General features: G+C 38.3%; 4 protein-coding genes across 4 annotated transcripts; 1 reads left to right on the top strand and 3 right to left on the bottom strand.

Annotated features, from left to right (window-relative positions):
• Positions 1-1,042: 1,042 nt before the first annotated feature.
• On the top strand, positions 1,043-5,191 carry LOC103865012 (ubiquitin-activating enzyme E1 1). Its single transcript, XM_009142792.3, has 5 exons — positions 1,043-1,374; positions 1,440-1,657; positions 1,989-2,783; positions 3,030-4,331; positions 4,410-5,191. The coding sequence occupies exons 1-5, from the start codon at positions 1,143-1,145 to the stop codon at positions 5,004-5,006; spliced, it is 3,144 nt and encodes a 1,047-aa protein (XP_009141040.2). The 5' UTR covers positions 1,043-1,142; the 3' UTR covers positions 5,007-5,191.
• On the bottom strand, positions 5,083-7,605 carry LOC103865375 (F-box/kelch-repeat protein At4g38940). Its single transcript, XM_009143176.2, has one exon. The coding sequence runs from the start codon at positions 7,543-7,545 to the stop codon at positions 6,469-6,471; it is 1,077 nt and encodes a 358-aa protein (XP_009141424.2). The 5' UTR covers positions 7,546-7,605; the 3' UTR covers positions 5,083-6,468.
• Positions 7,606-7,707: 102 nt separating this feature from the next.
• On the bottom strand, positions 7,708-10,551 carry LOC103865374 (F-box/kelch-repeat protein At4g38940). The gene has a single exon (XM_009143175.2). It carries the CDS (start codon positions 9,353-9,355, stop codon positions 8,273-8,275), a length of 1,083 nt encoding a protein of 360 aa, XP_009141423.1. The 5' UTR covers positions 9,356-10,551; the 3' UTR covers positions 7,708-8,272.
• A 251-nt stretch (positions 10,552-10,802) lies between these two features.
• On the bottom strand, positions 10,803-12,326 carry LOC103865011 (F-box/kelch-repeat protein At4g38940). Its single transcript, XM_009142791.3, is given in 2 exon segments — positions 10,803-11,849; positions 11,852-12,326. Coding segments are annotated over 2 exon segments (1,089 nt in total). The 5' UTR covers positions 12,194-12,326; the 3' UTR covers positions 10,803-11,102.
• Between the last annotated feature and the right edge of the window lie 302 nt (positions 12,327-12,628).

The following is a 12,628-nucleotide window of genomic DNA, read 5'->3' as shown; positions in this document are numbered from 1 at the left end:
AAAATTCCTTAAAAATTTTATTTAAACTAAACAGTTATTATTAAAAAGTACAAGAAATCATAAAAATAAAATAAAAGATAATATATAAGTTTGTTTAATAGTGGCATTAGAATATTTTTCTCACAATGATCAACTAATACATTTCGTAATGAAACATAAGCTTCTTTATCTTTGATATTCCTAAATCGAACAAGAAAATTTTGAAATCAGACATTTTCATCTTATGTAATTTTGATATATGGAGGTGTAGCTTCTCTTCCAAGTTCAGTTGGTGCATCAAATTCACGCTCATCCTTAATTATCATGTTATGTAAAATTATACATGTATTCATGATGTTATGTAACACATTTTTTTCCAAAACCGACAGGTTCTTTCACAATAGCGAAACGCAACTATAGATCCTTTTATGTTATCTTTGTTTATATTATTATTTTTTTATTATAGTATATATTTTTATATAAAAATTATTAAATAATGGAATATCTTGTTTATTTATATTATTGTGTCATTTTAAAATATTATTTAAATAAGAAATAAAAACATTAAAATTTTAAAGGATCAATTCACAAATAAAAAAAGTTCACCGCCAAAATTGAATCATGAGTAAAATTATTCCATAAAATGAAGTAACTCTAGCTATTATTCTATTTTGGAATTGAAAATAGAGTAAGGTTGGAAATGCCCTAATAACATCTCCTAAAAGACTATATTACGAAGGTTTGGTTTGTTTGGTTCATTACACCAGTGATGACCATCATCATCTTTTTGAATCATTAAAAAGTAAGAATTGTACAATTATCGTGTTACATTTTGGTTTGTTCGGTTCAAAATCCAGGTGTAGCAAATAACGTCATAACGGAAATGACCCGGTGTTATTGGAATCATCACTTGGACAAAGTGTCAAAAGCAAAATGTTTTCCATTGTGATATTACAAAGATAGTGGTGGACCTGTAATACTACTATTGGGCTTAAAACTTAAACAATAGCAGCAACCCTAAGGCCCAATAAAGCCTCATCTCCAACTCAAATCACTCTCCCTCAAAGGTAACCGTCTTCGTTTCGCTTCTACTCTCGACTCCGAAGAATCAAAATTCCAAATAAAGGTTTTAGGTTAATTTCAATTATCGACTCCCTTCCTCTATGCTTGAATCAGTTTCAGCATCGTCGCCGATCAAGAAACGCCGTATCGATAACTCTACGATCGCAGCTTCCGTCGTCCAGCACATGGCTTTCGGGAATAACTCGAACCGTCAGGAGATCGACGAAGATCTGCACAGCAGGCAGCTCGCCGTGTACGGACGCGAGACGATGCGGCGTCTCTTCGCTTCGAACGTTCTCGTCTCGGGGATGCACGGCCTTGGCGCTGAGATTGGTATATATGCTTTCTCATTTTCGATGAGATTAATTATTAATTATTGTTTTTGGTTTTTGTTGCAGCGAAGAATCTGATTCTTGCTGGTGTGAAGTCTGTGACGCTGCATGATGAGAGAGTGGTGGAGCTTTGGGACTTGTCTAGCAACTTTGTTTTCTCTGAGGATGATGTTGGCAAGAACAGGGCTGATGCTTCTGTTAACAAGCTGCAGGATCTTAACAATGCTGTGGTTGTTTCTAGCTTGACCACTTGCTTAACCAAAGAGCATCTTTCTAGTTTCCAGGTCTATAGACTGACTCAGTTGCATTGGTTACTACTCCCTCCGTTTTTTAATATAAGTAGTTTTACAACTATGCACATAGATTAAGAAAATCATTAATTTCTTATATTTTCTAAACAAAAACATCGTTAATTATTTACCTAACCACAATTCAACCAATAGAAAAGTATAAGATATATTATCATTGGTCAGGTAACATTAATTAGTAATAAAATTTACAAAGAAAATCGAAAGCGACATATAATTTAGAACAAAAAAATTTCTCTAAAACGACTTATATTAAAAAGTGGAAGGAGTATCTTTTTAGGTGTTAGGCTAATTTCTTGTGAAACAGGTTGTTGTTTTCTCTGACATAAGCATTGAAAAAGCGATTGAGTTTGATGACTATTGCCACAGCCACCAGCCTCCTATAGCTTTTGTGAAGGCTGATGTCAGGGGGCTTTTCGGCTCCGTGTTTTGCGATTTTGGGCCTGAGTTTGCAGTTCTTGACGTTGATGGGGAGGAGCCGCACACAGGCATTATCGCCTCTATCTCTAATGAGAGCGAGGCCTTTATCTCCTGTGTTGACGATGAGAGACTTGAGTTTGAAGATGGTGACCTTGTAGTTTTCTCTGAAGTTGAAGGTATGACGGAGCTCAACGATGGGAAACCGAGGAAGATTAAAAGCGCGCGGCCGTATTCGTTCACCCTCGAGGAGGACACGACAGGGTATGGAACGTATGTGAAGGGTGGGATTGTCACTCAGGTGAAACAGCCGAAGCTGCTGTGTTTCAAGCCCTTGAGGGAAGCGCTTGCGGATCCAGGGGATTTTCTCTTTAGTGATTTCTCTAAGTTCGATCGGCCTCCGCTTCTTCATTTAGCGTTCCAGGCACTTGATCGGTTTGCTTCTGAAGCTGGGAGGCTCCCTGTTGCTGGATCTGAAGAGGACGCTCAGAAGCTTATATCCATCGCCACGTCCATCAATACTGGTCAGGGTGATTTGAAGGTGGAGAATGTTGACCATAAGCTTCTGCGAAGCTTCTCCTTTGGTGCCAAGGCTGTTCTTAATCCCATGGCTGCTATGTTTGGCGGTATTGTTGGACAGGAGGTTGTCAAAGCTTGCTCTGGAAAATTCCATCCCCTCTTTCAGGTAATATGTTCTCCCCCTTGCCCTATCCGGAAAAAGATTCAGTACACTCTTTAGCATGAATATGTAAATAAAGAATTAGGAATCCTCAGTGATAAAGGAACACTAACTAATGTTTATGTTTTGTGAAGATACAGCCCCTTACACTTTTTCTAGTATATATATATATATACCACACATGTATATATATATATATTTTTTTTTCTTGATTCATGGATCTGATGTTGAACTTCTTATTTTCTGTATCAGTTTTTCTACTTTGATTCAGTGGAGTCACTCCCCTCTGAGCCTCTGGATTCTAGTGACGTTGCACCAAGGAACAGCCGGTACGATGCCCAAATATCTGTATTTGGTGCCAAGTTACAGAAGAAACTGGAAGATGCTAGAGTTTTCACAGTAGGGTCTGGTGCTCTCGGCTGCGAGTTCCTGAAAAATATGGCTCTGATGGGGGTTTCGTGTGGAAGCCAAGGGAAGTTAACAGTGACAGATGATGATATAATCGAGAAGAGCAACCTCAGTCGTCAGTTTCTATTCCGTGATTGGAACATTGGACAGGCTAAATCCACAGTTGCTGCTTCGGCTGCAGCAGCTATAAACCCCAAGTTCAACATTGAGGCCCTGCAGAACCGTGTGGGCGCTGAGACCGAGAATGTATTTGACGATGCCTTCTGGGAGAACTTGACTGTCGTCGTCAACGCATTAGATAATGTCAACGCGAGGCTCTACGTTGATTCGAGGTGCTTGTATTTCCAGAAGCCTCTACTCGAGTCTGGGACTCTCGGTGCAAAGTGCAACACGCAGATGGTCATCCCACACCTGACTGAAAATTACGGTGCCTCGAGGGACCCACCAGAGAAACAGGCCCCCATGTGTACAGTGCACTCGTTCCCGCATAACATTGATCACTGTTTAACTTGGGCTCGCTCTGAGTTTGAGGGTCTACTTGAGAAGACTCCCGCTGAAGTGAATGCATATCTCTCTAGCCCGGTTGAATACACTAACTCAATGATGAGTGCTGGCGATGCTCAGGCGAGGGAGACGTTGGAGAGGATCGTTGAGTGTCTTGAAAAGGAGAAGTGTGAGAACTTCCAGGACTGCTTAAACTGGGCTCGACTCAGGTTTGAGGATTACTTTGTGAACCGTGTGAAGCAATTGATATACACATTTCCTGAAGATGCTGCGACAAGTACCGGAGCTCCATTCTGGTCTGCTCCAAAAAGATTCCCACGTCCGCTCCAGTACTCCTCTTCTGACCCAAGCCTCCTTAACTTCATCACGGCGACTGCTATTCTAAGAGCAGAGACGTTTGGGATCCCTGTGCCCGAGTGGACCAAAAACCCAAAGGAAGCAGCTGAAGCTGTAGACAGTGTGATAGTCCCAGACTTTGAGCCAAGGAAAGATGCAAAGATTGTGACGGATGAGAAAGCCACCAGTTTAACCACTGCTTCGGTGGATGACGCTACAGTCATCAACGACCTCATTGCTAAGCTTGAGCTGTGTAGGCTTAACTTGTCTCCAGATTTCAGGATGAAACCAGTTCAGTTCGAAAAGGTAAATAAATATTCTCTCATCTGATCGAAAGTAAGTTGTCGTGTTGTCATTTTGAATCATGATGTGTGTGTTTTGTAGGATGATGATACAAACTACCACATGGACGTGATATCGGGTCTTGCCAACATGAGGGCGAGGAACTACAGCATACCTGAAGTCGACAAGCTGAAAGCAAAGTTCATCGCTGGGAGAATCATCCCTGCCATTGCGACCTCAACAGCCATGGCCACTGGTCTAGTCTGCCTTGAGCTTTACAAGGTCCTTGATGGAGGACACAAAGTGGAAGCCTACAGGAACACGTTTGCCAACCTGGCGCTTCCACTCTTCTCAATGGCTGAACCGGTTCCGCCAAAGGTGGTGAAGCACCGCGACATGGCTTGGACCGTTTGGGACAGATGGATTCTGAAAGGAAACCCTACACTGCGTGAGGTGTTGCAGTGGCTGGAGGACAAAGGGCTTAACGCTTACAGCATCTCTTGTGGAAGCTGTCTCCTGTTCAACAGTATGTTTCCGAGGCACAAGGAGAGGATGGACAAGAAAGTGGTGGATCTCGCTAGGGATATTGCTAAAGTGGAGTTGCCGCCTTACCGTCACCATCTTGATGTAGTGGTGGCTTGTGAGGATCAAGATGACAATGACGTCGATATTCCTCTCGTCTCTATCTATTTCAGGTGAGGAATTTATTAATAAGAAGAAAAAAACAGAGAAGAAGAAGAAAATGAAACTCTGTGTTTTCTCTCTTTTCTGCATCTGCCTTTTGAAGACTGTTTTGCTTCTGGATCCTTGTTTGATGACTGATATAATTACTTAAGAGGATAGAGAGAAAGCCCTATTCGATTTTATCATCTCTTCTCGTTCTATATTTTACTAATTTTTTTTGGGTGTCCTGATGCAGAACCATAACTGAATACATAACAAACTGAAAAATATAAAACTAAACAATTGTATTCGGACAATCCTAGATCGGTACATAACGTTAAACACGGAACACCTTATGCTTCGACCGTTTGGACACCATCTTCATCAGCAAGATGGCATTTAATAACAGTGAAAAGAAAACTAAGCAGGACAACGAAATTTTGTTATTAAAAAGACGAGCACAAGTTTATTATATCAAGGAGAGTTCTTGTATCAAACAACATCCAAGCTCAGCAGGCCAACGACATTTTGTTATTAATAAAAAGCACAAGTTTATAATATGAAGGAGAGTTGGGGTATCAAACTACGTCTAGAGAGTGCACGGAAGTGTTTGGAAACGCCGGATATGCGGTAGTTCCTGGCCCTCATGGTTCATTTTTTTTTTTTTGATTTTAACGGATAAACAAATTTTGGTTTGATTAGGCCTCTCTGTTGTAGTTTTATTCGAAAGTTTGAAAGAATAAGAAAAAGTAATGGTGATTGCAAGAGGAAGGGATATAAAAATATTTAATGTTTTTGTTATGTGCCAGATGGGATTTGGAAAACAATGTAGGAGAAGAGTTTGTGAAGTTGTTCGTTCCATTCAGACAATTGAAGGCAAAATTTAGGATTTGACTTCAGGTTCAATTAAGGTTTTGAAAGAAAATATATTAAATTATGCAACAGCGACGATATTTTGGTATGATTTTAGATTAAAATGTATGTTCTAATTTATTGAACCTGAATTGCGATGAGACAAAGCGCCATGAATACAAAGGTTTCTCATGGAAGTAATTAGACACATTACTTATATATATATATATATATATATATATATATATATATATATATATATACCTATCTGTTTTGCTGAATGTAACTTGAGCTTTGGTTGGCCATGGCTCTGTCGTTGTTTTGGATGAGACCCATTTTAATATTATCATGTCTCCTATTATAATTTATATCTGTAAGTGTTTTTTGTGTGTGTCATACATATATGGTCTTGTCTCTGGCTAGTGGCTACGAATCCTCAGTCCACACCTCTTCGGGTATTTCCTTTTCAATATTAGCTACCAACTGTTCAAGCTGTTTTGGATACTACCACATACATTAGAACACCATAATAGGCAAGGAGATCAGTAAAATGAGTTTTAGACTTAACGAAAAGAAAACTCATTTAATCGTTTGGACAAAACAATTTCAAAACAAAAAACAAGTTATATGAAGAAGAGTTCATGCATCAAATCATAACAGCTAGAAATCTCCTCACTTGTAAATTATCAGCAGATAGAACCTCATCAGACCACTCAACTTTACCCCAAATCTCTCCTCCTTGACGTATTTCCAGCGAAATTTCCGCACTCCAGAGGTACAATGGTGTCCGGCCGCCTTCGTAAGCAATAATCAAAGCCAGTTTCCCACTGTAACTCACAGTGTGTATCCAATGTATATTTCTTTTAGGCACCAACTCTTCCAAATCCAAACCTTTCACCGCTCCCCAATACCTCTGCTTTGGATCATACGTTCTTAACTTGTTCCCCCAGTGGTCGTAATAGTATAATATATTATCAACCACGCACGCATAACTCCACATGTTAGAACTCAGCATCTCTTCCATTTCCCATTGACTCTTCTTTGGCTCGTAAACAAAGCTTTTAAAAATAAACCTCACGTAGATCTTATCATCCATCACCACACAATGAGTAGGAAACGCTCCAGCAAAATCAATGTTTGGCTTTGTCATACCAAGTTCCCACAATTGTGTTTCTGTATTGAACACCGCCATCACTGTATTCGAGCCGTGGTAGTAGTCTCCAATCACGTAAATTTTCCCATCAATGATGTCAACGACTGCATGAGACATGGGCACATGCATGCTGGGGAGATGTTCCACAGTATGAAATCTACAGTCGATGCACAACGCACGATATTTTGTATGATCGTCTCTCCCACCAAACGCATATATTCTCGAGTCCACCGCGACAAAGCTTGCAACAGGATTCATAGCTGGAAGCGAATGGATAAGGACCAAGCAGCGATTGCCGTTGGCTTTCGGGTGGATAATATACCAACGGTTATCACCGGATTGTGAGTCATAGAGGAGAACATAGAAGCACGGTTCGGTGACTCCCAACAAGGATCGTCTCACGTATATCTCAGGTGACGTGACAAGTGATCGGAGCTGCTTGGAAACGAGGGAGAGTGTCGGATACTCGCACCTTGGTACACGCGCTAAGATGTCAAAGATGACGTCTTCGGGAAGTGAGGTAATCAGAGATTGCTTGTTCTTTCTCCTAACGTTGGAAGACATCTCCATAAAAGCAATCAACGAGAGAGCGAGAGAGACAGAGAGGAGACCCCAAAACCCTAATTTTTTTTCTAGAGATACATATTGGTTTTACTATATTACGTTTGTCAGAACTTAATTTTTGTATGGTTAAATATGTGATATTTATTTATAAATATATAGTAATTTTAATATATTGTTTTTAATTTAAGTTACTAAAATTTTACTTTTCTTATTTTCTTAAATGCAAAAAATATATATATATATATATATATATATATATATATATATATTCCTTTAAATAATTATATACCTTTATCATTTAATAAAAACAGTTTTGAAATAGAATAATTCGATATGCTTGACAAAAAGTTGAACTTCCAACAGTATAAGTAGACGGGTATAACAGAAAAACTATGGTTGCAAAGAGAAAGGATTATTACCCTCACCTATCAGGTCATGGGGAAAGGGCCGAAAGGCATTAGAGGTGTGGATGAAGGCAGTCCATCATCAGTGCGGCAGGAGACCAAGTTTTTTTCTGGTCTACTTTTTTTTTGTGTCTACTTTATCAAATACAACAGTTATAAACCTCCATACCTTCCTTTTCATTATGGATACTACCACATACATTAGAGAATCATAATCGGCAAAGAGATCAGCAAAATGAGTTATAGGACAACGAAAAGAAAACTCATTTAGTCATCGGGACAAAACAAACAAAACACAAGTTATACAAAAAAAAAAAAAGATTCATGCATCAAACCATAACAGCTAGAAATCTCAACACTTGTAATAAATTATCAGCAACTGGAACCTCATCACACCACTCAACTTTACCCAAAATCTCCCCTCCTTGACGTCTTTCTAGCGAAATCTCCGCACTCCAGAGGTAATATGGTGTCCGGCCTTCGTAAGTAAAAATCAAAGCCAGTTTCCCACTGTAACTACTCACAGTGTCTATCCAATGTGGATTTCTTTCAGGCACCAACTCTTCCAAATCCAAACCTTTCACCGCTCCCCAGTACCTCTGCTTTGAATCATACGTTCTTAACTTGTGCCCACGATAATAATCGTAATAGTACAATATGTTATCAACCACGCAGGCATTTCTCCACTTGTTAGAACTCAGCATCTCTTCCTTTTCCCATTTACTCTTCTTTGGCTCGTAAACATAGCTTTTATGATAATCGTTAATGTACAATATCTTATCAGCCATCGCCACACAACTACTAGGGGGCGAGTAACCGAACTCAATGTTTGGCTTTATCGTACCATGTTCCCACAGTTGTGTTTCTGTATTAAACACCAACATCACCTTCTTCGACTTGTCGTAGTAGTGGTCTCCAATTACGTAGATTCTCCCATCGATGATGTCGGCGATTGTATTAGACATGGGCACAGGCATTTTAGGGAGGTGTTCCACAGTGTGAAATCTACAGTCGATGCTTAAAGCATAATATTTTGTATGATCATCACTCCCACCAAACACATATATTCTAGAGTCCACCGCGACAAAGCTTGCAACATTATTCATAGCCGGAAGCGACTGGATAAGGACCAAGCAGCGATTGCCGTTGGCCTTCCGGTGGATAATATGCCAACGGCAGTTACGGGATCGTGAATCATAAAAGAGAGCGTAGAAGCACGGTTCGGTGACTCGCAACAAGGATCGTCTCACGTATATCTCAGGTGACGTGACAAGTGATCGGAGCTGCTTGGAAACGAGGGAGAGTGTCGGATACTCGCACCTTGGTACACGCGCTAAGATGTCAAAGATGACGTCTTCGGGAAGTGACATAATCAGAGATTGCTTATTCTTTCTCCTAACGTTGGAAGTCATCTCCCTAAAAGCAATCACCGAGAGAGCGAGAGAGATAGAGAGAGAGGGGACCCCAAAACCCTAATTTCTTTCTAGAGATAATTGATTTTATTTAGATGTCTCTAATACTATATTACGTTGTCAGAAATTAATTTTTGTATGGTTAAATATGTAATACTTTATTTATAATATATAGTAATTTGCATATATTATTTTAAATTTTAAGTAACTAAAATTTAATTTTCTTCGTTTCTTAAATGCAAATATATATTTTTCCTTTTACATAAGTTTTATATTTTTTATCATTTAATAAAAGCAGTTTTGAAATCATAAAAGAAGTTAAAAAAAAAAAAGAAACTTAACTCATATCAATGAAACAAATACGAGAACGAAAGACATTTTTTATAGAAGTAGAAAATGAAATCACTTATGCAGAGTCAATAGTAAACAAATCGAAAGCAAAAAACCTAATTCCCTTTTGTCATTATACAATCGATATTGCATATTTGGTTTTGGTGATTTGTGTCAGCCGTAAAACTTAATTTCTTTTTGTGCATATAAAGTCTTAAAATAATTAAAATGAGATGTAATACATTAACTCTTCAACAACGATATATATTTAAGAGACTAACATTTGTATTCATCATTTTATGATCGATAAAAATTATAGTGTTGCAAAATATTAAAATCATTTCATAAACAAACTTTATTATAAGAACTCGTTATCATCTAGTAGAATAATAATATGGATGCTATGTAAAGAACATCTTCCGATCCTGACAAGGATCTGGACTCCTTAGAACTGTGACGGTTAATTACAATGTCATCACATCTCCAATGCCTTTCACCAATGACCTGATAGATGAGAGTAATGATCCCTGTCTCCTTGTGTCTTAATCTTTCTGTTATATACCATTTGCTATATACATTATACTGTTGGAAAATCAACTTTTTGTCATGCATATCGAAAATGTTTTGGGTCTTATCTTAACTGGCTTCAACTAAAGCAATGGTCCTTGGCAAAAAAACTAAAACAATGGCTTATACTGTTTCTGATACTTTTTCAAGTACAACAGTTCTAAAGCTACCATAATCGGACAAATTGCACAGAAAAGATAGAACACATCAACTACGTACATGCCGTTACAGACAAAATATCTATTGGAAAACAGAATTACAGGTGAGATTTTTCGCCTTTCATACATGAAAGGAAAAATATATTGTATATGACACTGAAAAAAGATTGGATGAAAACATTTCTACATTAGGCGCATTCATATTTATCATTAGATAGAACTCTTTGTGATGAAAATATGTATGGCTTTGTGTCTCTCCTATTTCATTTAAGTATTTTTTACGTAGAACTAACTCCTGGTGTAGTTTGAGTGTAATCGAAACATGTTTTTGTGTGTCTCCTATTTCTTCCAGTTGCACGTGCTTTTCCTGAAGGACGGGATTAGATTCACTGTTTAGTTCACTTTCTGATTCAATACGTAAAACTGAGCAAAGCAACAAATGTAGAATTCTTTACCACCCTTAAATCAAAATCAACTATGATATTTGTGGTCGCAGGTGACATTTCCTTACAAGAACAAGAAACAGTTCTAGACAATATATATGGATTCTCTAATTCGACTATGTTCATGTTTACATCAAGCAAATCAGAAAAGTGAGATTTAAGATAATGAAAATTTATTTAGGCGTTTGGGAAAAAAGAAAAAAAGAAGAAGCAAACGCAAGTTATATATAAAGAAGAATAGTTGCTGCATCAAACCATAACAGCTAGAAAGTTCTTCATGTATAAATTCTCATCAACTAGAACCTGATCACGCCACTCAAATTTACCCCAAATCTCTCCTTCTTCACGTTTCTCCAGCGATATCTCAGCACAACGAAGGTAACTTGTTCTCCAGCCTTCGTTAGGAAAAACCAAAGCCAGTTTCCCACCGCAACTAGCAGTTCCTGTCCAATATGAATGTCTAGTCTTAGGCAACGATTCTTCCAAACCTTCCACCACTCCCCAGTACCTCTGCTTTGGATCATACGATCGTAACTTATTCCAGCAATTATCGAAATCGTAATAGTAGAGTATGTTATCAACCACGCTCGCATTTCTCCAGTTATGAAAATTCAGCCTTTCTTCATTTTCCCTTTCCCATTTACACTTCTTTGGCTCGTAAACATTGCTTTGAACATTATCCCTCATGTACAACTTACCATCCATCACCGCGTAACGAGTAAGGCAAGTGTGACCAAACTCAATGTTAAGCTTTGTCGTAACAAGTTCCCACAATTGTGATTCTGTATTGAACACCACCATCACCTTCTTCGACTCTTCGTAGTGGTCTCCAATTACGTAGATTCTCCCATCAATGATGTCAGCAATTGGATTAGACATGGGCACAGGCATGCTGGGGAGTTGTTCCACAGTGTGTAACCTACAGTCGATTTTTAAGGCACGATATTTTGTACGGTCGTCACTCCCACCAAACACATATATGCTCGAGCCAACCGATACAAAGCTTCCATCACAATCCATAGCGGGTAGCGAGTGAATAAGGGCCAAGCGGAGATTGCCGTTGCTTTCCGGTGGAGAATATTCCAACGGGTATTACGTGATTGTGAGTCATAGAAGAGAGCATAGAAGAAGGGTTCGGTGACGCCTATCAAGGATCTTCTCTCGTATAGCTCAGGTGACCTAACAAGTGACCGGAAATGCTTGGAGACAAGGGAGAGTGTTGAATACTCGTACCTTGGTAGACGCGTTAAGATGTCAAAGATGACGTCTTTGGGAAGTGACGTGATCAGAGATGTTGGTTCCGGTGGTTGCTTATCTTCTCTCCTAGTGTTGGAAGTCATCTCCAGAGAGCGAGAGGAGAGCTGAGACCCCAAAAACCCTAAGTTCTTTCTAGTGATAACAGATTGAGTTTATCAAGACCTCTCTTAATGAGTGGTGGATATATAGTCCAAAAGTTGTGTGAATTAATACCTCTTATATAGTTAAATATTCTATCCGTTTCTAAATAAATGTTGCTTTCACATTTTTGACACAAATGAAAAAATATAATTAATTTTTTATTAATTACACATGTTTGACTAATAGCATTTGAGATAAATAAAATTATTTATAAGATCAATGAACTTTGCAATTAATTTTAGCTGAAAACTAAATAAATTTTGCATTGAAATTCTAAATTATTTTTTTTTGGTAATAAAAAATGTTAGAATGATACTTAATATGAAACCGAGGGAGTATGTAATATCTTTATAAATAATAAAATGATTATTTTTCAT

This window comes from Brassica rapa, chromosome A04 (genome assembly GCF_000309985.2).
Source record: "Brassica rapa cultivar Chiifu-401-42 chromosome A04, CAAS_Brap_v3.01, whole genome shotgun sequence".
Lineage (NCBI taxonomy): Eukaryota > Viridiplantae > Streptophyta > Magnoliopsida > Brassicales > Brassicaceae > Brassica > Brassica rapa.
The sequence above is the reverse complement of the archived record's forward strand: the minus strand, read 5'-3'. Positions and strand labels throughout refer to the sequence as shown.

Excerpts from the sequence above, each read along its gene's own strand:
- LOC103865374 (XM_009143175.2), bottom strand. The coding sequence starts at position 9,355 with ATGACTTCCAACGTTAGGAGAAAGAATAAGCAATCTCTGATTATGTCA.
- LOC103865375 (XM_009143176.2), bottom strand. The coding sequence starts at position 7,545 with ATGGAGATGTCTTCCAACGTTAGGAGAAAGAACAAGCAATCTCTGATT.
- LOC103865012 (XM_009142792.3), top strand. The coding sequence starts at position 1,143 with ATGCTTGAATCAGTTTCAGCATCGTCGCCGATCAAGAAACGCCGTATC. Across the intron at positions 1,375-1,439 it reads CGGCCTTGGCGCTGAGATTG|CGAAGAATCTGATTCTTGCT; the intron begins GTATATATGCTT and ends TTTTTGTTGCAG. Across the intron at positions 2,784-3,029 it reads AATTCCATCCCCTCTTTCAG|TTTTTCTACTTTGATTCAGT; the intron begins GTAATATGTTCT and ends TTTCTGTATCAG.